Here is a 22,916-nt window from a genome sequence, read left to right as displayed (position 1 = left end):
GTAACACAAAAAAAAAAAAAAAAAAAAAAAAAAAAAGTAAACAAGTACCCAGAAAAATGAATTATCTGGTTTAAACAAGGGGAAAGGCTAACATATCATTTTAAATACAGTTACAAAACTAAATATTATCTACACAGGCATTAAGCTGGTCAACTGAGGCTTCATCTCTATGCCAAAAGTATCTATAAAAATTTCTGACATACCCTATTTACTAATGCAATCACCTCAACTCAAGCATCCACCTCTAAGCAAAATGAGCAAGCACTTTTTACCAATATGTATCTTCCTCATCTCCTGTATGTTTTCCTTATTTTGAAATGAAAAACTCTGCTCTTCTTTTTAAAAAAGAATTTTCTCTAAATAAAGTGAAACTAAAAAAAAAAAAAAAAAGTGAAACTAGAGCAAGGTTAGAAAGTAAATCAGCGTTATTCAGGGGATGGCAGGTCTTCCAGCGAGAAAGGCTTTCCAAATAGATTTCAAGTAGACATATAAAACTAAATTACTGGGGGCTTCCCTGGTGGCGCAGTGCTTGAGAGTCCGCCTGCCGATGCAGGAGACGCGGGTTCGTGCCCCGTTTCGGGAGGATCCCGCGTGCCGCGGAGCGGCCGGGCCCGTGAGCCATGGCCGCTGAGCCTGCGCGTCCGGAGCCTGTGCTCCGCAAATGGGAGAGGCCACAACAGTGAGAGGCCCGCATAACGCAAGAAAAAAAAAAAAAAACTAAATTACTGTCTACTGTGAAAAAGATTGACCCCTTTCTTCATAATATGGACCAAAAATAGAAAATGGTGTAGTTATTCTCGGGAACAAGGGCTTTGGAATCAGCTATTTATTTCTGAGCATCCACATGTGCCTGGTGTATAACTGAGGATAAGTTCACACTAAAATTCTGGGCCTTGGTTTCCTACTGTGAAATGGTGATACTACCACCTATTTTACAGGGTTGTTAAGAGGATTAAATGGGATAATTTAGGTAAAGTGCAGTGTGAGGCACAGAGGAGACACACAAATCATGAAGACCACCACCGTTATTATTCATCATGTTCATCAGTAAGAAGTAGTTTGAGATATATAGATAATAAAGCCAAACCAATATATTCTGGGAAAGAAAGAAAATTAGTGGTCAATTTTTGAGTTCGAGTTATTTTGTAACATCATTTCAATACAACTTTATAAACAAGTTTCTAACTGGTATTATTTTTTCTCACTAGGGATTATGAAAAATTATTTTCTCAAAAGCTTTTAATAGGAAGCCATACTTACCTTTGCTGTGTCTGAAACAGAATTCCAGTAGCCACCACTGAGTGAGAATTTTCCACTTCCTATCCGTGCCAGTATTTCCTCTGGTGTATCATCAGGGCCATTTGCAAATGGAGTGTAACTAATTTATAATAGAATTAAAATGCTAATGAATAAAACTTTTTTGGTTGGTAATTTTTATATTTATTTGCAGTATCCAAAAGTACTCTAAGTAGTTCATTTAACGTAATACTTTATTAAAACCTACTAAAGTAAAAAAATAACAACATGAAGCTTCATAAAGCACCAGGTCAAGATATAAGTTATGAAATATTAATTTAGATTTAATACACAATAATATAAATAAGATATGACACATTATAGAATAAAATATTTAAAACAGTATATGGGGCTTCCCCGGTGGCGCAGTGGTTGAGAGTCCGCCTGCCGATGCAGGGGACACGGGTTCGTGCCCTGGTCCGGGAAGATCCCATGTGCCACGGAGCGGCTGGGCTCGTGAGCCATGGCCGCTGAGCCTGCCCGTCCAGAGCCTGCGCTCCGCAACGGGAGAGGCCACGGCAGTGAGAGGCCCGCGTACCGCAAAAAAAACAAAACAAAACAAACCAGTATATGTTTATGACATAACTAGACTACAAAAAAGATATGGGAAAAAAATCAACTTATGACCTCAAGACATTAATAACAGTACACTATAGAGAACAGTAATGATACAGCTATAAATGTGAGAGAGAGAGAGAGAGAGAGAGAGAGAGAGAGAGATAGGATTGTATTATTAAACAAGATGAGAAAATATGGAAGGAAAGATATTACAATGCAGAGATTAAAAAAATAAACCTATATAATTTAAACAAAATATTGATAAAGGAATGCTTACAACATATGGTACATACTCACCCAGTGAGCATTGTATAGAGGAGGACACCAAGACTCCATATATCACAAGCCGCATCATAGCCTTGTCGTTTTAAAACCTAGAAAAAGTAAAAATTAGTATTAACACACTGCTGTTTATTATATAGATTCGGATAGGCTGTGAACTGAATTGTATCTCCTAAATCAATGCACACAAGAAAAAGAGAACATGATTAACAAACAAGGCAATATAGTAATCCTATTCTAGAACCTTCTACCACTAGTAATTCATATACATAAATTTAAATTTTTTTGGCATTTTAAATCTTTTTTAAAAAATTTATTTTATTTTATTTATTTTATTTTTGGCTGCATTGGGTCTTCGTTGCTGCAAGCGGGCTTTTCTCTGGTTGCGGCGAGCGGGGGCTACTCTTCGTTGTGGTGTGCAGGCTTCTCATTGTGGTGGTTTCTCTTGTTGGGAGCACGGGCTCTAGGTGCGTGGGCTTCAGTAGTTGTGGCACACGGGCTCAGTAGTTGTGGCTCGCGGGCTCTAGAGCTCAGGCTCAGTAGTTGTGGCGCACAGGCTTAGTTGCTCTGTGGCATGTGGGATCTTCCCGGACCAGGGCTCGAACCCGTGTCCCCTGCATTGGCAGGCGAATTCCTAACCACTGTGCCACCAGGGAAGCCCCCGGCATTTTGAAGCTTAAAACTTTATTTCTCTCTCGGTGAACTAACAACTGCTTGGGACTCTGGCCATGGACCTATGTCAGACACGTTCACAGGTGAGAATTGTATAAATTTAAATTTTGACATTCAAATTAATTTACTGAATGCTGCTGTGGCACAGAGTGGACTATAAAAATAAACTGAAGGTAAATTTCTTATTTAAATGTATTTATATTTTGTATGGGGCTGCAGAAACGATTAACATAAAACAATTAAGAAAACATATAACTAAGTATAAATGGTATAGTGCAAAACGGTTCTTTTATATATATATAATTTGATTTACTCAAGCATTTAATAATCACCAACTATTATCAGGCATAAACTGTGACAAATACATTGTGACCACCTAGAGGGGTGGGACAGGGAGGGTGGGAGGGAGACGCAAGAGGGAGGAGATATGGGAATGTATGTATATGTATAGCTGATTCACTTTGTTATAAAGCAGAAACTAACAAACCATGGTAAAGCAATTATACTTCAATAAGGAAAAAAAAAACTGTGACAAATACAAAACAACTGTTTTCCTTAAGAAAATCAGAATCTGGCAAAGGAAATAAATATATACATAGTTAACAATTCAACATGATAAGTATTCTAACAAAACTATATGTGTAAAGGATATGAGTACAAAGATGAGGAAGCAATTCATTCTTGATATGGGGAGAGAGGGAAAGCTAGGAGCAGCCTGCTTGTATTGGGCCTGTAAGTAAGAATTCAGGAGGCAAAGTGAAGAGGTGGGGGAGGGCAGAGGACACTCAAAGGGCAGAGGCAAGAGAGCAGAGCCTGCTTAGCGCCAGGCAAGTTCAGTGTGGCCAGATTTTCAGACAGGGGTTACTAGAGAGACTGAAGGGCTTTTTTAAAGGCTTTAAAAATTATTTATTCATTTGGCCACGCCACACGGCTTGCGGGATCTTAGTTCCCCAACTAGGGATCAAACCTGGGCCCCAGCAGTGAAAGTGCTGAGTCCTAACCACTGGACCGCTAGGGAGTTCACTGAAGAGCTTTTTATAAAAAACTTGTTAAGTAATCTAGATTTTTTTCCCTGCAGGCAATCAGATGTTATTGAAGCATTAAAGAGGAAAATCAAATAAGTGGATGTGTATACCAGAAAGATAACTCAAGGCATAGAGGAAATGCTGGCAAGAAGAGAGAATGGAGACAGGCCACCTCATAGGAGGCAATTTGTAAGGCAGGACATGAAGGGGAAAAGACATAAAGATAAAATGGGAAGGACTTAGTAAAGACTGGATGTATAGGGCTTCCCTGGTGGCGCAGTGGTTAAGAATCCGCCTGCCAAAGACATAAAGATAAAATGGGAAGGACTTAGTAAAGATTGGATGTATAGGGCTTCCCTGGTGGTGCAGTGGTTAAGAATCCACCTGCCAATGCAGGGGACATGGGTTTGAGCCCTGGTCCGGGAAGATCCCACATGCCACGGAGCAACTAAGCCCATGTGCCACACCACAACTACCGAGCTTGTGCTCTAGAGCCCGTGAGCCACAACTACTGAGCCCATGTGCCACAACTACTAAGCCTGCACTCTAGAGCCCATGCTTGGAAACAAGAGGAGCCACTGCAACGAGAAGCTCGTGCACCGCAACGAAGAGTAGCCCCCGCTCTCCGCAACTAGAGAAAGCCCGCGCACAGCAGCAACGAAGGCCCAATGCAGCCAAAAATAAGTAAATAAAATAAATTTTTTAAAAAAGAAAAGCATTAAAAAAAATATCTTACTGTATGTTATACGGCAAGATAAAATTTTTAAAAAACATTGGATGTATGGGGTAAGGGAAAAGGGGTCTACAATATTTAGGAATCAGAATGGAAAGGATTTGGCAACAGACTAAATGTGGAGAAATAACAGAGAAGGAAGATTTCAGGAGGACTTTAAAGTTTTAACCCAGATGACTAAATGATAAAGAGGAGACAAAGAATTAAGAGGTCAGTCTAAGGACAGTATGATCACTGAAGATTGCCTGAAGGAGAATTTAGAGGCAGGGTCTAAAGCAAAAAACATTCCAAAAGAAAAAACCATTCCAGTGTGCCAAGGCATAAAAGCTACATGGTGATTTCAAGAAGCAGACTGCTTATATGAAGCAGGAAACAATCATGAGGAAAAATTCGATGGCTGGATTAGGGGGCCACGCTTGGACACCATTGTGTGTCAGAGGCTGTGGATATGTGGACAAAGAAGAAAAATATCTGTCCCTCATCAGTTCTAGTATCTCTGGGAGAACAGACTCAAATAATCTTTACAAAATATTTTTCTATCTAAAAAGTAACAAAATTACAAAAAGTTTGGAAAACAGAGGGGGGGATCCAACTATCTTAACATTATCAACTATTACAATTCTTGTGAAATATCTAGCACATGGTAAAAGCACAGACTTTGCAGCCAGGTTGCTTGGGCTCAGATCTAGATCTGACCACAGGCAAATGGCATCACCCCCTCAGTGTGCACCTGGTTTCCTATAAAATGCAAATAAAAGTACTCACCTAAGTTATAATGAGAATGAATTATTATATATAAATTGTATCTCTGAGGATGAAATCCGTTAATATATGTGACTGGCACATAAGCCCTATATTAGGATTAACCATTGTAGTTACAATTTTTTACACAGTGATAATCAAAAGGCAAGAAATTTTGAGGGCAAAGCAGTGGATTTTAGAGTTGCTACAGTGGGGAACTGCAATTTCTTAGGAAAAGAAGCAACCTGATCAAAGCAGTGCTTGAAGAAGACTTCAGCAGCTTTGTAGCTTCTTTGTGGACTGATCACAGAATGACAAAAGGAAGCAATGTGCACCTAGGCTGCGGCAGTCATCTGGGGGTGTGGTGAGGGAAGCAGGGGCTAGGATGGTAGTTCTGTGAACAGAAGAGCCCTGAACCGGTTGCAGGGGATAAAAGAGATGGTACCTGGTTATACAGCTAAAGACAAGAAGAGCCCATGGTGTTTTAGCCTTACAAATACAAGGAAGATGGTGACAAAACCAGGAAATTCGAAGGGTGTTAGGAAAGGGGAAGAATAAGCTAGTTTCCATTTAACTCCATGCACTGACAAGCACGGAAGTGTCAGTGATAGTAGTTAGCTATAGATGTGTGATTATGCAGAAAGACAGAAGTCAGAGCCGGAAAAGCGTTATAGGTAGTAGTGGATTGATGACAGGATGAACTACCAACAGAAGAAAAAGGGCTGACATTTTATTCTAACTATTTGCTCAGTAACTCTTCAATTAAACAACTATTAACTATTCTACAGTAAACACAGTAAATGAGTTTTTAAATATACTGAAATATTGCAAGCAAACTCTTTCGCAATTACCTCTGGTGCAACAAAATTTGCAGTATAACAAGGAGTCATGAGAAGACCATTTTCTGCTCTTAGCTGTTTGGCAAAGCCAAAATCACAAATTCGAATAGATTCTGGATTGCCAGATTCATCCACATAAAGAATGTTGCTAGGTTTCAAGTCTCTGTGAACCACCTAATTGAAATACAAATTAAAGAGGTGCATTAACAATACATTTCCATTATGGAAAATTATTTATGCACAAACTGTCAAGCAATGCACTTAACAAGATGATGGGTGCCAACCTTTACATTATCCCAACATTATAAAATGCTGACAGTGTAATATAACTGCAACACAGAACTGGGGCAAGGAGAGGAGGAAGAAAGAACAGTACTTACCTTCCCCCTCTTTGTCCAATTAAGTAAGCGGATTAAGGAAAAATGCAAATAGCAGTAATATCTGTCTCCAGGTTATTCATCGTTCAACAAATATTTATGGAATGTGAATCATGTACCAGGGTATTATACAAGGAGCTGCAGATACTTTGGTGAACAAGACCTGTAAGATCCTTGCCTTTATATGCTAGGAACTTAGTAGTAAGGGAGGCCGAGAATAAATAGGTGAGAGATGGGGCATAACTCGGGCGGGTCAGGAAGGGTCTCTAGAGGAGGTAACAACTGATCCAACATCTGAAGAACAGAATGAACAAGCCAGAAGAGTGGGGGTAGTCATTCTAAGTAGAGGGAATGGCGTGTACAATGGATGAACACAACAAACATATACAGACAGGCTCAATGGAACAGGCATGGGTTTTAGGAGTAAAAAGGAAAAAACCCTCCCAGATTTATGTAAGTACTGCCTACTTGATATCCAAGTAACAATGTCACAAACACAAAAAGATACCATTCCTTTAGAGTTTGTATTACTTTCCCCCTTTAATCACCTACTTGAATACTTCTTTTATCATAAGCCTCTCTGACACTCCTTATTAGACTTATGTGCTTCCTCCATCACCAAATTCTGAGTCTATGTTCTAATCAATAACCTCAGTTTTAGGTCCTAACATCCGGAACACTGTTTCTCCAGACCATTTTAATAACTAATTACTGCTGAGGCACTGAGAAAAGAACATAGAAGAGTTAGATGACTGCAAACTCACAAATTCTTCAGTGAAAACTGAGTTCTACCAATTTCCAATCCCAGTACTAGGCAAATGTTGAGCAGCTACAAGTCAAGAAGCTCTAAAATTAAATTAACACATTCCATTTGTTAGCTTCTAGGGGCAAAGAAAACGAGAATAACGTACTGAAAATAAACTCCTTAAGAAGAGATCTCTTATTCTTTTCTTGCTTCCCATTCCTCTTCACTCCTCTGCTGTTCTCTTTCCTTCCTCCCCTCATCTCTCCTTTGTTCCCCTTCCCTCCCAGACTTCTCTTCTTTTAAAAATATGATTTTTTTTTTTTGCCACTTACTAAAAATCTATATGCAGGAAGAAAGGAGGAAAGCATCCACCATCCAGAAACCAGGTGGCTATTTGGCCTCATCTGTTTGAAGGATTTCCTTTTATAAGTGAATACAACCTATAACTCTCTGGTTCACTTCTAAACTCGAAATGGGCCCAGTTCTCAAAAGTACACAGTGGCCCAGCAAAAACGGTGCTACATCTTCCAGGTCACAAAATCTCACTCACTTCTTGGGAAGCATAAAAATTTAATGTTTATAAACAAGCTAAAATTTCAAAGTAGAACTTCAAGCTCATGACATGTACACACTGCTATATTTAAAACAGATAACCAACAAGGACCTACTATATAACACAGGGAACTCTGCTCAATATTATATAACCACCTAAATGGGAAAAAAATTTGAAAAAGAACAGATACATTTATATGTATCACTGAATCACTTTGCTGTACACCTGAAACTCTCACAACATTGTTAATCAACTATACTCCAATATAAAATAAAAAGTTAAAAAATTAAATTAAATTAAATTAAAAAAGAAAGAAACAAAAAAGAATTTCAAGCTCAATGTGAGAAGTCTACATAGAGGAAGAACAGTAGGATAATTAAGCTAATATATTTTTCATTACAGGCATAAACTAACTTCTACCTTTGTAATTTCAGCTCAAACATTAAGAAAGAAAAGGTAAGAAAAAGGGTATTTGGTATTTTATGCCAAATTTTATAAGATATTACACATTGTGTGTGTGTGTGTGTGTGTGTGTGTGTGTGTGTGTGTGTGTGTGTAAAACGTTAAAAAGACTTACCCCTTGTGCGTGAAGATATTCAACAGTTTTGGTTATAGTAAACAGGACAGCACTGGCCTCTCGTTCAGAGAAAAATTTCTGTCTAAGAATTTTATCCAGCAATTCACCCCCTTTCATAAGTTCTGTCACTACATACACATATTTTCCATCATCATATACCTGTAACATTTAACAGCAAAATGTAAAAAATTATGTGAAGCTTTACATGTGCTCAGCACACAGTTTGGCATAGTAAAAGAGAAATTAAAACTCACTTTATATACAAGGAAATTTTTACTTATCACAACCAATGAAGTATATAAAATTTGCAAACAATTTTATACACATAAAAATATTAAAATAGGAATTGATGAGACTGAATGTCAGAAAAATAACCTTTAGTTTCCTTCCGTGAACCTTAACTCATGGCAATCAAAATAAGTATGGGTATGGTATCCGAAGGGGCACTGAACTTCTGCTCTTAGGGTGTGTTCCTCTTGATCTTTCTACCTACTAATGATGAGAGGGAGGGACTGGTAGAAAGACACGCTGCTGTGATTTTCCTGGAACTTCTGCAACTGCAGAACTTCTGTATTTATACATACAGTACAAAGAATTATTCTGCTTTTGATTAAATCGAAAGACAAGCTGTGGCAAGAACTAAGTAGGAAGATTAAGTAGCAAAGAGAAATTCCATTCAACCACGCAGAAGCATACCAATTTACTCCTAACGTAGAAAAAGAAAGCTCACTGTAATTTTGGATTTGTACTCTAGGCAATCCCAAACTGAAATAACCCTCTCCTTAAACTTCAGGCCCTTTTATTCCCCTCTTCTCTTAGAGTTACTGCACACCTTTGCTTAGCTCCCTAACAGGTACCATGTATTAGGGCCCCAAATATGGAGAAAATAAGGTACCTGCCCTCAAAGTTTTTATTCTAGTAGGGAGAAACAGACATAGAAATAAGAGTTCAAAAAAATGTTGGAGATGCTGTAACAAAAGTGGGGATAATTTTAGAGACTTTGGAATTTGAAATGAAGGAAGGAGCAAAGATGTAAAAAATAGCAACAGCTTAGGGAGTTCCCCAGGCAAGGTTGACAGAAAGTGTTTTCTACATTTCTTTTTTAATTTACTTGGCTGGATTCTTGGAGGTTATATTAATTAAAGAGTCACTTAAGTGAAACATTTAATGGGACTAAGTTAACATTCTCCTCTAACAATGAACAGTGATAAATTATTCTGAGGAAATTAGAGTTTCAGTTAGGAAGGAGAAGGGAGGATAAACGTTGGAATTCACAGAACCTCAGAGGTGAAAGGTACCTTAGGAGTCCTCTGGCTTAGCTGGCTACATGACACTTCTGGTCTACAATACCCAGACACGGCCTTTGAGCCTATGTGGGCACCATGAGTAAGAGAGGACTTAATGCTGCCTGAGGAGTTCGCACCCTTTGCCAACACCTCTGTTATGATGAAAGCTGTAAGTAGCAGGGAAAGGAAACTTCACTTGTCTGGGGGGTGGTGATGGGCAGGGCAGGATTCCTGAAGGAAGTAATGCCTTAGCTAAGTCTCAGATGTGTGGTAGTTAGCCAGGCAAAAAAGGGAAATGGCATTCTCAATTGAGTGAATCATAAATTCAAAGACAGAGCAGCAGCAGAAAACGAGGCATGTTAAGAAAAATTTGTACATACTTGAGCATGGCTGGAGCATAGGGTGTGTGAGGAAGTGTGAAAACTACTACAGACGGAGGAATGCAGGGACCAGAGGTGATGGGGAACATGAACCGTAGGCAGGGAAGTAACATGGTTAGATGTAAGAGACAGCTCTCTCTGGCAGTACTGTGGAAGACAGTTTGGGGAGCCTATGGAGCCTGAGACTTGTCAATCCTGAACATAATTAATACCCAAGTATTCCAGTAAATACTGATATTAAAAGCAATAATGTAATACTTTTTTTCTTAAAGGCAGAAAAATTAACTCAACATTTTTCTCTATAACTGGAATTATGCTATATATGTTGGCCTCTAATTTATTTTTTTTACTCACTATATCGAATTCTTTGTCTACCACATGATATTTGAAAACATTCCAAATATGAGTTAGACAACTGAGTCAAATGATCTCCGTTAAAGAATCTACTTACATCCTTTAGAGTAATAATGTTTGGATGTTGTCCATAACGAAGAAGAATTTCAATTTCTTCTGTAGGGTCTCTCTTGCTTTTATCAATAATCTAAAAGGCAAATATTTATCATAAAATCTCATGAACTATACAGTATAAACGTTAAGTATTTACAGCTACAGGCTTAGGTGTTATTTTGTGTAAACACTGTATTTATAAGCAATTTATCAACCATTTTTATTCAAGTACCTGGCCAGACTGTCTAATCAAAATTTGAAAGCCAGTCTTATACAGATGGCAAGGCTGTAAAGTAAACTCTATGCCATGAGTCACATTCAAACCAGGTCTGTCTAGTTTAAGTTTTTAGCAAGTTTAGGATTTAATAAAAAATCAAAGGCCTCAAGAAAAGGTACCAAGAACACAGTTAACGTATCTTTCTTCCAGCCTTCAATGTCTTACACCTTTGGGAACGCAGTTAACTTTAAAAAAAAAAAAAACAAAAAGAAGATTTATTTATTTGTTTATTTTTGGCTGTGTTGGGTCTTCGTTGCTGCGCGTGGGCTTTCTCTAGGTGCGGCAAGTGGGGGCTACTCTTCATTGTGGTGTGCGGGCTTCTCATTGCGGTGGCCTCTCTTGTTGCGGAGCACGGGCTTCAGTAGTTGTGGCATGTGGGCTTCAGTAGTTGTGGCTTACAGGATCTAGAGCGCAGGCTCAGTAGTTGTGGCGCACGGGCTTAGTTGCTCTGCAGCACGTGGGACCTTCCTGGACCAGGGCTCAAACCCATGTCCCCCGCATTGGCAGGCGGATTCTTAACCACTGCACCACCAGAGAAGCCCTCAGTTAACTTCTAACCCCTATCAATACAGATAATTAAGAGCAAGATGTATTTATAATACCACCATTAGCATTTGTTTATTGAATTTACTTTCTTTAATAAAATGCTTCAATGGAATATCCCATCAGTTGTAAGCTACTTATAAAAAATTAATAGTTATGCAGAACAAACTTTATTTTTGAAGCTAGGCAGAAAGCTAAGCAGAATACCATACCTAGAATTCTACTTGGCTAGAATGAAGTTTAATTATTACAATAAAGCCCTTTAAAATACTAATTTAGCTTTCCAACTCTTTTATGTCACCTGCTTCTTAAAAATACTTCTCTTAACGTTTTAATCTGTTAAAGTAACACTATATTTTTAAAAAGGCAACAAGGACTTCCCTGGTGGCACAGTGGTTAAGAATCTGCCTGCCAGTGGAGGGGACACGGGTTCGATCCCTGGTCCGGGAAGATCCCACAAGCCGCAGAGCAACTAAGCCCGTGCGCTACAACTACTGAGACTGCACTCTTGAGCCTGCAAGCCACAACTACTGAAGCCCGCGTGCTCTGGGGCCCATGTGCCGCAACTGCTGAAGCTCGCATGCCTAGAGCCCATGCTCCGCAACAAGAGAAGCCACTGCACTGAGAAGCCCACACACCGCAACGAAGAGTAGCCCCCGCTCGCTCCAACTAGAGAAAGGCTGTGCAGCAACGAAGACCCAATGCAGCCAAAAAAAAAAAAAAAAAAAAAAAAAAAAAAAACTGGAAAAAAAAAAGAAAAGGCAACAAGCTGTGCTTTCATTTCATCCAAAAGGTAGTCTGAAATAAATTTTGTGACCTTCATACTTTCAGTTTTAAAACAGCTTAGTAATTATGCATGCAATAAATACCCAAACGCTTCAGCATCCTAGGAAAGAGCTTGCAACTCTCAATATGAGCCAAATCTGCTATCTGAAATGGATTTAGTTGTGAAAACAGTTCTTTATTTGGAGAACAGGTAAGTCAAACATACAGGCGTCCACTGTGATCAACTGCAAATGATAGTGTAGAATCAGGCAAATGGATGATTAAGAGGAAAGGTACATGGAATAGACATGCTGACTCAAGGGAGATGATTTGGGGTTAGTCTTTTGAAAACCAGAACACATTGGGAGGTTTTATTTTATTTTTTAAATTTATTATTTACTTATTTTTTGGCTGCATCACATGGCTTGTGGGATCTTAGTTCCTGGACCAGGGATTGAACCCGTGCTCCCTGCAGTGGAAGTGTGGCGTCCTAACCACTGGACCACCAGAGAATTGGGGAGGTTTTATTTTGGGCAACATTCTCTCTGATCTGCTAATCTTGAGCCCAGCTTACATTATATCCATAACTCTGCTTGTGAATCTTAGATATGTAGTAATTTCAGTAGAATCAAGTGCTGGGATTGGTTTTAGGGATCTAATTTAAGTCACAAGAATCCACATATAGCTGGAAGATGTTCTCAAGGTTTTGGTATACTGCTCCTGGTTTCTATAATTTGAAGGGGGCCTCAGGACACTTCTGCTTTTTTCTGATGTGTCTATGTTGGCAAGATACATTCTTAAATTGCCTACCAAGTACATTATTCACATTCTCTCCTTTCATGTGTGCAGTTTGAAAATTTCTGTGTACCCCACATTTCACTGAGTAGAAGAGCAAATTAAAATGTATTTCTATGGTTCATCCTTATAACTGACAGAATGCCTTACAGACACTGATGACTTTTTAGAACAATTACATCCAAGTTTAAAATAGCAGCAGCAATTTTTGGGTGTGTCCTCCCAGATATTTGCTATGCATAAATAAAGCACATTTATTTTTACTTTTACACAGTAAAATCATACTAGATCTAGATAAATGGACAGATTGGTGGAAGGATAGAAGTAATAATAATTAATGCCACTTTCCCCACTAACTAAACACGAGCTACCCATAGTTATAGACTAGTTCTAAGGCTCAAATTAAGTTGAAAGCTTTAGACATTTCTTGAATTGTTTGTGATGGGAGAGCAGAGGCCTCCAACTCAAGAAGTGAAAAGGCAGAAACTTGAATATAGTATTTGTTCACTTAAAACTAAAGGTTTGGACTCGAACTTTATTATAGAGGTATGTGCCTTGGTTTTTGGCTTAGAAAATCTTTACTGTCTTAGGATGCTTGACGAACTTAAAACAGCTAATGATAATATATTTTATGACAGTGGTTCTTATTTTTTATTGGTTCACAGATCCTTCTAAATGTGAAAGATGGTATGAACATTTTTGCCATAAAAATGTAAACATACAAAATTTGGCATGTAATTCCGAGGAACTCCCTGACATCTTGACCATAAACGGGGGACTTCTGAGAGTACACGGGGTGCTACTAAAAACCAGGTCAGGTGTAAAGTGATACTGCCCTCCGCAAACTGGATGTATGCTGCCTTACCTTTTGAGCTCATGGGAGGATCTACGGTTCTAGATTAAGATCCCTGAAGATCACTAGCCAGACATTTAAATTACCTTACCTTTTTATAACAAAAGGCACACTTACCAAAGAAGAGTGTAATTTTTAACTGGTACTAGCATGCATGAATAAGAACTGTTAGAGGTGCATTTGAAATCTAAAAACACTTACCTTCACTGCAAACTCCATGTTTGTGGCTTTATGTATACATCTCTTGCAAACGGAGTAGGAGCCAACCCCAATATCTTCTTTTACTTCATATCCATCAGTAAACTGAATACTGTTCCTGTGTAACTGCTACAAACACAATTATAAATTGATGAAGAGCCCTGTAATGACTTCGGTACATTACATAATAGAGAAACATGTTACTCAGCATGCACTGTTGGCCTTAACTATAAATATAAATGAATTTAGTAAAAATAAAAATGAATTTTTCTGCATATATTCTTCTACAACTGTGCATTTCTGAAGTGTCTATGATACAATGCACAGCAAGAAATATGCCTTTAAAAAAAGCTTATGTTGAAAAGAAAAAACTGAATATGTACAACAAGAAACACAGAGCTACGTGATAAGGGGCCGACAGCCTTGCCAGTGGTTATGCCCCATTCTAGTCCCCAAACGGCTACAGGTCTTTGAAATACCTTTGCAAATGGGGAGACATTTGAAACCTCTGGTACAGAAGAAAAGATTTAGGAGGATTCAGAATTAGAACATCTGGATTCTTCTCTCCGATGCACCACACAGAAATCATAAACATACATTCTATAGAATTCATCACATGCTTGTCATAGTAAAAGGGACAGACTATTTCAACATGAACTTTGTTCAAAAAACAGTGCTTAAATTGGCTTTCTAGAAAGTGGAAAGCAAGATAACTGACTTGTGAAAAAAACTTTAGCGCAAAAGCAACTTAATCATCAAGCAAATTCAAGCACTAAGTATACCCTAAAAACAATTCAGTGCTTCAAAAGATGTATCTAGTTCCCTCTATGATTAAGAAGATGAATTAAATTTATCTTTCCATGATACTACGATGGGAAGAAATAAATCTAATGGTTTGTACTATTTGTGTTCCTCTAATAACATTTAATTTAGCAGTGCAGTCGCCTGCTACAAACACACACTCAGAAACCTGCTTTTGTAGCTCCTTTTTCTCCCACTCTGATCAACAGATGGGATAAGGAGGGAGGTACCCTAAGGCAGTACCCATAACCATTTCTTCCTAATGACAATGGGGATCCAAAAGAACAAGGACACAAAACTTGGAAAACTTAAAATTTAAGTTTATTTTTATTTCTTATATATTTCTATGGCAGAGGTTGGCAAACTATGGCCTGTGGGCCAAATCTGGTTCACTACCAGTTTTTGCTAAACAAAGTTTTATTGGCACACAGCCACGTTCATTCATTTACATACAATCTATGACTGCTTTTGTGCTACAGCAGCAGAGTTGAGTAGTCGCAACAGCGATCCATATAGCCTATGAAGCCTCAAATATTTATTACCTGGTCCTTATAGAAAAAGTCTGCTGACCCCTGTTCTAAAGTATCAGTGAACTAGGAGACCTCAGCTCACCATAGCTGATCTAACAGAGACAGAGGATGAAACAAATTAGGCCCAATAAACATTCTAAGGCACAGGAGACGAGAGACAACAAGATGGTGATACTTATCTCAACTCTCTTAGAATTCTACTTTCAAGTCAGATAGGTATCCAGGATTCTGGCGCATGCAACCTTTTCAAAGGTACATGAAAGGAGTTTCTAAGAGTAATGTCAATGATATAAAATGTATTTTAAGCTGCTCACTTAAGGTCAGCAGATCAAATCTAACATAATTATCCACACAATGAACTGTATCTTACAACATTTCAAATTTAAAATTACTTAGACATTCACTCACCTGAACAATTGAATGCACACCAACTGTCTGCATAGCTTGGCTTTCATCATCTGAGGTGATAGCAACAAAACTAAACCCCCGAAAAAGCTGATGTGCATTAGCACTAGGTGGAATGCCAGGTGAATCTGAAAAGAATAATAAATTACTAAGAAAGTAATTGCTTTGAAAGGTAATTAAGGGAAGAATCGTCAACATTATGACCGTTCTCACTTATTCTGGAAATCCACTTCTCAGGTATCCAGTGTTTCCAGGATAACTAAAGAAGGCACTGTATCAGATCTGTCCTGATGGCTTATTGCCATCAAAACTCTAACATCCTAGTCCCTCAGAGCCCAGAAAATTGCTAATTCATTTGAAGAATATACTAAATTAATGAATTACTGGGTTAATATTATTCTAAATTAGCACTGTCCCAAAGAATTTCCTGCAGTGATGGAAATTTTCTTTATCTGTGCTGCCCAATACAGTAGCCCCTAGCCACATGTAGCTACTGAGAATTCGAGATGTGGTTAGTGTGACTAAGAAACAAAATTTTTAATTTTAATTAATTTAAATTTAAATAGCCACATATGGCTACTGGCTACCACATTGGACAGTACAGCCCTAAATAATAACCTAACAATGCTATGGCTCCTGGTTAGGGGGAGATACAAGGTTGATCTGCAGATAATTTAGGAGAAAGGAATTTAGCCCAGTGGTCTCAATACATAATGTCAGAATCTAGAAATCTAAACTGAAGATAAAATTATTATACATATAAAAGATCAAATTTATATATATATATAAATTATATATATATATATACTAGGACAATCACAGTACGTAGTCCTTAAAATGTTTTATGACATGACATGTATTGTTATTCAAATTATTTATGTGGAATCTACTGGCATTAACAAAAACAGAAAAATACTTTCACAATATAGTTAATGCTCACTATAAAAAGAAATAATACAAGTATAATAAATATGTTATTCATAAATATAAACATACAATTAGGCATACTAATATTTATAAACATACTATAAAGGCTAAAGGCAAGCAAAAAACAGGTAAATCTACTTAAACATCAACTCCACATAAAGTTCTCTTTTAAAATCAGCTTGATATTCTCAGCAATATATATTTTTTAGTGAATTCTATGTCAATGTGACAGTATTATACTGAAGACTTCTGCTAAGAGAATCTATCTGGGCAGAATATAATATAGAACTGCTCTATTCTAAGATTTTTCCTCTATCAGGACAAGTTGTATTGAGAAAGCAAAGTAAAACATTACCATATATCATCAGTTCTATGCATATCACTGTCTATACATTTGATAAAATTCTGTTCATGTGTTAATCCAAATTTCTAAGGCTGCCTTATAAAAATAAACATCCATCAATGCTTAATATAGGTTGTTAGACTTTTGGCTGTAAAGCTTTATAGCAAGGTTTGAATGATACACTCTATGGGAAATACACGCAAGTACATTTTCTATTTATTTGCTTGTCAATGATAAACCTGGGATCTGATACACCTAAATGAGAGAACATTAGAGTGAAAAACACCATTATGTATAATACACACACTAATGAATGAAATACAACTTACCATTTCAAAGATCACTTCTCTATAATAGTCACTGTTTGTGCAATTTTAGGATAAAGCCTGATACAGGATATGAATCATTTTGAAGTTATCACACCTCACATAAAGTTCAAGCTATGTTTGGGATGTGAACTTTGTAAGTACTTCCAGAATACCATATAATATTAGAATTTTAAAGGGCACTATTTATGCTGTAGTATTTCACGTGAACATAGCTACAGGTAAATAAACGCACAACCAAATAATTTTTTCACACAAATTGTATGAAAGTTTAAGGTACAACATAATTTGCTAAAAGATTTAACAAGGATCTTAACTTCTATAAAATGCTATAAAGGATTTACTAATGATCTAGTTATTACAGCAGGGGTAGTGTATGAAGGGAAGAAATGAGGACAGTATATAGAGTTATACTAGATAAGATTTTCTGATTGAACAAGAAAAAAATATATATTGTCTTATATTTGGGTTTTCACGTTTTCTCCTTACCTTTGGGAGTTTTCGCAGTAAACTCAGGATCAAAATAGAAAGTATCTTCAGGCCTGCCAGTTGCAGGTTTAAAAGGTGGATGAATTTCTCTTCTATACAGTTTCTGGAGGGAAAAAAAGAGACTTAGACATGTGTTAATTATAAAAAAAATTTCAAGCAAGTTTTCATTCTATACTTACATTCCAGTCTATTGTTGAGAAAAATGAATGTCTTTTAATTTCTTCAACTCCATCTGGTCCTGCGCCTATCAAAAATTGACTAGTTTTGATTAAATGGTAATTTTATTTCAAGGATAAATATATATATCGTTTATTCAGTCTTCACTTTTAACATTTGTCCTACTATTTCATAATCCCACAACAAACACAAATATCCACCTCCCCCCTAGAAAACAAACACCAACAAACACATAAAAGAAACAAATTAATTAAAAATTTTACCTAATCTGTTTGCAGGATTTCGTTTGAAAAGCATTCGTAAAAGACTCTGGGCTTCAGGACTCAAAAACTGTGGCATCCCAAGTTTGGCTCTAAATAATAAATCCATATATTTTATGTTTTGGAGGTATCTGTATTTTATTTTTAAAATAAACTTTTAATTTTAAGATAATTATGGATTCAAAATCAGAAATAATACAGACAGAGCCTATGTACCCTTTACCCAGTTTCCCCCAGTGGTAACAGCTTACAAAACTATAGTGGGATATCACAACCAGGATATTGACATTGACACAATCCACTGATCTCATTCAGGTATCTCCAATCTTCATTGCACTTATTTGTGTGTGTGTTTAGTTCTATGCCATCTTTTAAATTGAAGTATAGTTGATTTACAGTATTACATTAGTTTCAGGTGTACAGCATAGTGATTCAGTATTTTTGCAGATTATATTCCATTTTAGGTTATTATAAGATAACGGCCATAATTCCCTGTGTTATATTGTATATCCTGTTGCTTATTGATTTTATACATAGTGGTTTGTATCTATTAATCCCACGCCCCTAATTTGTCCCTCCCCCCCCTTCCATCTCCCCTTCGGTAACCATACGTTTGTCCTCTATATCTGTGAATGTTTCTGTTTTGCATATACATTCATTTGCATTATTTTTTGAATCCACATGTAAATGATATCATACAGTATTTGTCTTTCTCTGTCTCAGTTATCTCACTTAGCATAATACCCTCAAGGTCCATCCACATTGCTGTAAATGGCAGAATTTCATTGTTTTATGGCTGAGTAATATTCCATTGTGTGTGTGTGTGTGTGTGTGTGTGTGTGTGTGTGTGTGTGTTTGTGTATGTCAAATCTCCTTAATCCAATCATCTGTTAATGGGCACTTGGGGTGCTTCCATGTGCTGGCTATTGTAAATTGTGCTGCTATGAACACTGGGGTGCATGTATCTTTCTGAATTAGTGTTTTCCCAGCAACAGTGTACAAGGGTTCCCCTTTCTCCACATACTCTCCAACATGTGTGCTTTTTTTTTTTTTTGGCCACACCATGCACCTTGCGGGATCTTAGTTCCTCAACCAGGGATTGAACCTGGGCCCTCGCAGTGAAAGTACGGAGTCCTAACCACTGGACCGCCAGGGAATTCCCATCCAACGTGTGTTATCTGTAGACTTTTTTTAAAAAAACATCTTTATTGGAGCATAATTGCTTTACAATGTTGTGTTAGTTTCTGCTGTATAACAAAGTAAAAATACGGAATGCTTCACGAATTTGCATGTCATCCTTGCGCAGGGGCCATGCTAATCTTCTCTGTATCATTCCAATTTTAGTATATGCGCTGCCAAAGCGACCACTATTTGTAGACTTTTTGATGATAGCCATCCTGACAGCTGTGAGGTGAAGTTCTATGCCATTTTATTACATTTCTAAGTTCCTGTATCCACCACCACAGTAAAGGTACTGAACAGTTCAACACCACCAGAATCCCTCAAGTGGCTCCTTTATAACCACACCCACCTCCCTCCCTCCCCAATTCCTAACCTCTGGCAACCACTAATCTATTCTCCATTTCTATAATTTTGTCATTTTAAGAATGCCATGTAAATGGAACCATACAGTATGTAACTTGTTTCATGCAGCATAATTCCCTTGAGATTCATCCAAGTTGTTGTATTAATAGTTCATTCCATTTATTTATTTATCTATCTATCTATCTATTATATTATTTATTTGGTTGCACCAGGTCTTAATTGCAGCACGTGGGCTCCTTGCGGCAGGTGGGGTCCTTAGTTGCGGCTCACGGGCTCCTTAGTTGCAGCACATGAACTCTTAGTTGTGGCATGCATGTGAGATCTAGTTCCCTGACCGGTGACTGAACCCGGGCCCCCTGAATTGGGAGCATGGAGTCCTATCCACCGCACCACCAGGGAAGTCCCAACAGTTCAATCATGTTTATTGCTAAGTAGTATTCCATGACAAGGATATTCCACAGATTATCCATTTATCTGTCGAGGGACATTTGGATTGTGCCCAGTGTGGGGCTGTTACGAATAAAACTGCTATGAGCATTTGGGTCTAGGTTTTTGTGTGAACACAGAATGTTAGCCCCAAATCTTCTAATGAACTTTTTCATTTTTCAGAATTTTGTAAAAAGCACTACTGTAGAAGTAAGATCATCTGAGTCTTAGTTTTGGGTCTGTTACTAAGAACTCTGTGACCTTGGGAAAGCCAATCCCCTTGAGCCTGTTACCAGTTCTTCATGAGCAAGGGGATTGGATGTTAGATTAATGCCTGCCAAACTGTATACTTGGAACCCTTTCTCAATAGGAATCTAAGAAATCCAACATTTAAAACATTTAAAAGAACATGTGCTTCATACACCTATTTTTTTCCTCCCGTTCCCTTTAATAGCCCTCCAGGGAACAGGAGCTGATGGGAAAGGGGTCTGTGGAACATCTAAGATGTCTGTGGCACACAGTCTGAAAACCACTGGCCTGGATGAGCTTGAAGGTCTGTTTCAGTTCTAATATATAATTTTACTCTTTTTCTCAACCTACAAATTAAGGAAACCAATGATCCTGTAAGTATGAAAATAATAACAGAGCTGGAGAAAATGGCCAGCAGAGAAATTTCTATTTCAGAAATAGATCCATTTATTATTCAGTGAGTTGTTATTGAAGCTACTATGTGCTAGACACTGCTTAGGATACAGATATAAAGACAGCCCCCCCCCCGCCCACAATCAGTGGGGAAGACAGATATAGATAATGCTAGTACATTAAGAGACAAATTCAGAAGGACACATGTAAAGAGTGCTAAGGGAACAGTAGGGAATATCTATTTTAACATGGGAGATTGTAAAAGGCCTTAAATGCAATTTAAAGGTTGAGAATCTATTAGTTTGGCCAGTGTCCCCCAATATTTTACAAAATAATATTAATTTCCCTAGACACTTAGCAACAACAAAAAACTATTTCATGATCCAGTGAGTTTGTGGAATGCTATCTATTATACCCCTTGTTAGAGACATAAAATAAAATACGTTGCATATAAAAGGCTGATAAATTTAGAGTAATGAAATCAGTATTTTTCTAAACATTTGTTTTTAGCACCTCTTCTTCAGAGAATACCTATTAACATCTTGTAGAATTAGCGTTCTGTTGAACAACAGAAACGAGGGGAAACACTGCCGTATTTGGTAACAGGAATATAGCAGAGGTCTTTAAACAGTGGACTAACGGACCAGATTTATTTTCAAGAGGGAACTCCAAGGGAAGTATAGAATGATCTGGAGTGGGAAGCGGTGGTAGGCAGTGGGCAATCTACTTAGAAACTCAGCCCTATAGTGTGCGTAGGAGATCACCATGGGTAGGAGATCTGAGAACTGTAAGCAGTGCAATGCAGAAGGAAGGCTGGGACAGTGAAATATTTTCGAGAGTGAATTGGGTGAATACCTTTGTATGCAAGAGAGGAAGAAATCAAGAATGATTTCCAGGTTTCTGGCTTAGGAGATAGGGTACATGGAAAAGCTGCTAATTGGGAATACAAGAAGAGGAACAGAACAGCGAACAAAGATAAATTTAGTTTAAAAATGTTAAGTCATGCAGGTGAGTAAATGGAAATAAAGGTCTGGTGCCTGGTAAATTAAGGTAAGAAAGAGTGATTTGGGAGTAATTAAAATGTTCAATAGTTATTGGAAAGACTGATGTCAGTCAGGAAAGTGAGTCCAGGCGGGGAGAAAAGCATATCAGAGATGGAACACTGGGTAACGAGAACATTTAAAAGGTGGCCAGAAAAAGAACAATTTGGGCATTAAAAATAATGAATGCAATTAGCTGAATCACACTGATTATTAAATCCCATGACTTCGTTATAGTGAAAAAGGAAAAGGAAAAAGTCAAAACTAACATAAAATCCCAACTCATTGGACATCACCCCCACTGGGGCTCATCTTGTTTGAGCCTTATTTCAAGGTAACTAAATAGCCCTAGTTGATGAGGAAAAGCTCATTGTTTTGGAAAATACCAGCTAATAAGTGAAGGAATAACAGTAATAGAAAATACACAATTTAAAATCCCTAATAAAATAACTGTTTCAAGTAATGATTATCAGTGGATGAAACTATTAGATGAAAGCCTGACAGGGAACTTTACAATGGAGGGATCAGCTGTAACCATGGGAGTTCATCACTTAAAGTGGGGCAACATGGTGCTATAAGCCTCCTGATGTGATGCAACAGGGTGCAAAAGCACGAGCTATGAAATAATGTTGCCAAAAAAGTTTAACCAAAAACAGGATAAAGTAACAAGTGAAAAAATATCACAAGGAGAATAAAAAAACTTCACACTCCTGGGAAAAGACTAATTATTATGTAACCATGGTAACAAGAGAGGCACCAGAACCATTCAATTGATCAAAGACAACTTGCCTAGGTGAACAGAGTTTTTTGTTTTTGCAAACCAACGAATCAGTAACTGCTCTTCATCTGTGAAAATTAGCCAAATAAGAATGAACTGACGCCAATAACCACACCTGAGTGCCAAGAGTCCCACCCAAGTAACCACACTTACAGATGATGTCAATTCATTTTAGGCCCTGAAAACCTGCCAATTCTTGAACTCCACCCTTCCCCCAAACCCTATATAAGAACAATGGTCTACTCTGCTTGGAGAGATTCTACTGGACCAGCACCGCTTTCCCTA

General features: G+C 37.7%; 1 protein-coding gene across 5 annotated transcripts in view; it reads right to left on the bottom strand.

Annotated features, from left to right (window-relative positions):
- The window catches only part of RPS6KA3 (ribosomal protein S6 kinase A3), a 106,227-nt gene that overhangs the window by 3,145 nt on the left and 80,166 nt on the right, over positions 1-22,916 (bottom strand). For 3 of the 5 annotated variants that reach the window (XM_007469306.1, XM_007469308.1, XM_007469307.1), the window contains 10 exons: positions 18,204-18,292; positions 17,943-18,007; positions 17,764-17,866; positions 15,682-15,806; positions 13,946-14,068; positions 10,516-10,605; positions 8,399-8,557; positions 6,159-6,320; positions 2,152-2,228; positions 1,261-1,378 (listed from right to left, as the gene is read on the bottom strand). In XM_007469306.1, coding sequence (XP_007469368.1) covers positions 1,261-1,378; positions 2,152-2,228; positions 6,159-6,320; positions 8,399-8,557; positions 10,516-10,605; positions 13,946-14,068; positions 15,682-15,806; positions 17,764-17,866; positions 17,943-18,007; positions 18,204-18,292 — 1,111 coding nt within the window. Of the gene's footprint in view, positions 1-1,260; positions 1,379-2,151; positions 2,229-6,158; positions 6,321-8,398; positions 8,558-10,515; positions 10,606-13,945; positions 14,072-15,681; positions 15,807-17,763; positions 17,867-17,942; positions 18,008-18,203; positions 18,293-22,916 lie in introns of all 5 variants that reach the window. The other 2 variants (XM_007469305.1, XM_007469304.1) reach the window with 1 other exon arrangement.

Source organism: Lipotes vexillifer, unplaced genomic scaffold (genome assembly GCF_000442215.2).
Source record: "Lipotes vexillifer unplaced genomic scaffold, Lipotes_vexillifer_v1.1 scaffold1442, whole genome shotgun sequence".
Taxonomy (NCBI): Eukaryota; Metazoa; Chordata; class Mammalia; order Artiodactyla; family Lipotidae; genus Lipotes; species Lipotes vexillifer.
Note: the sequence above shows the minus strand (reverse complement) of the source record. Positions and strands in the feature narration are given on the sequence as shown.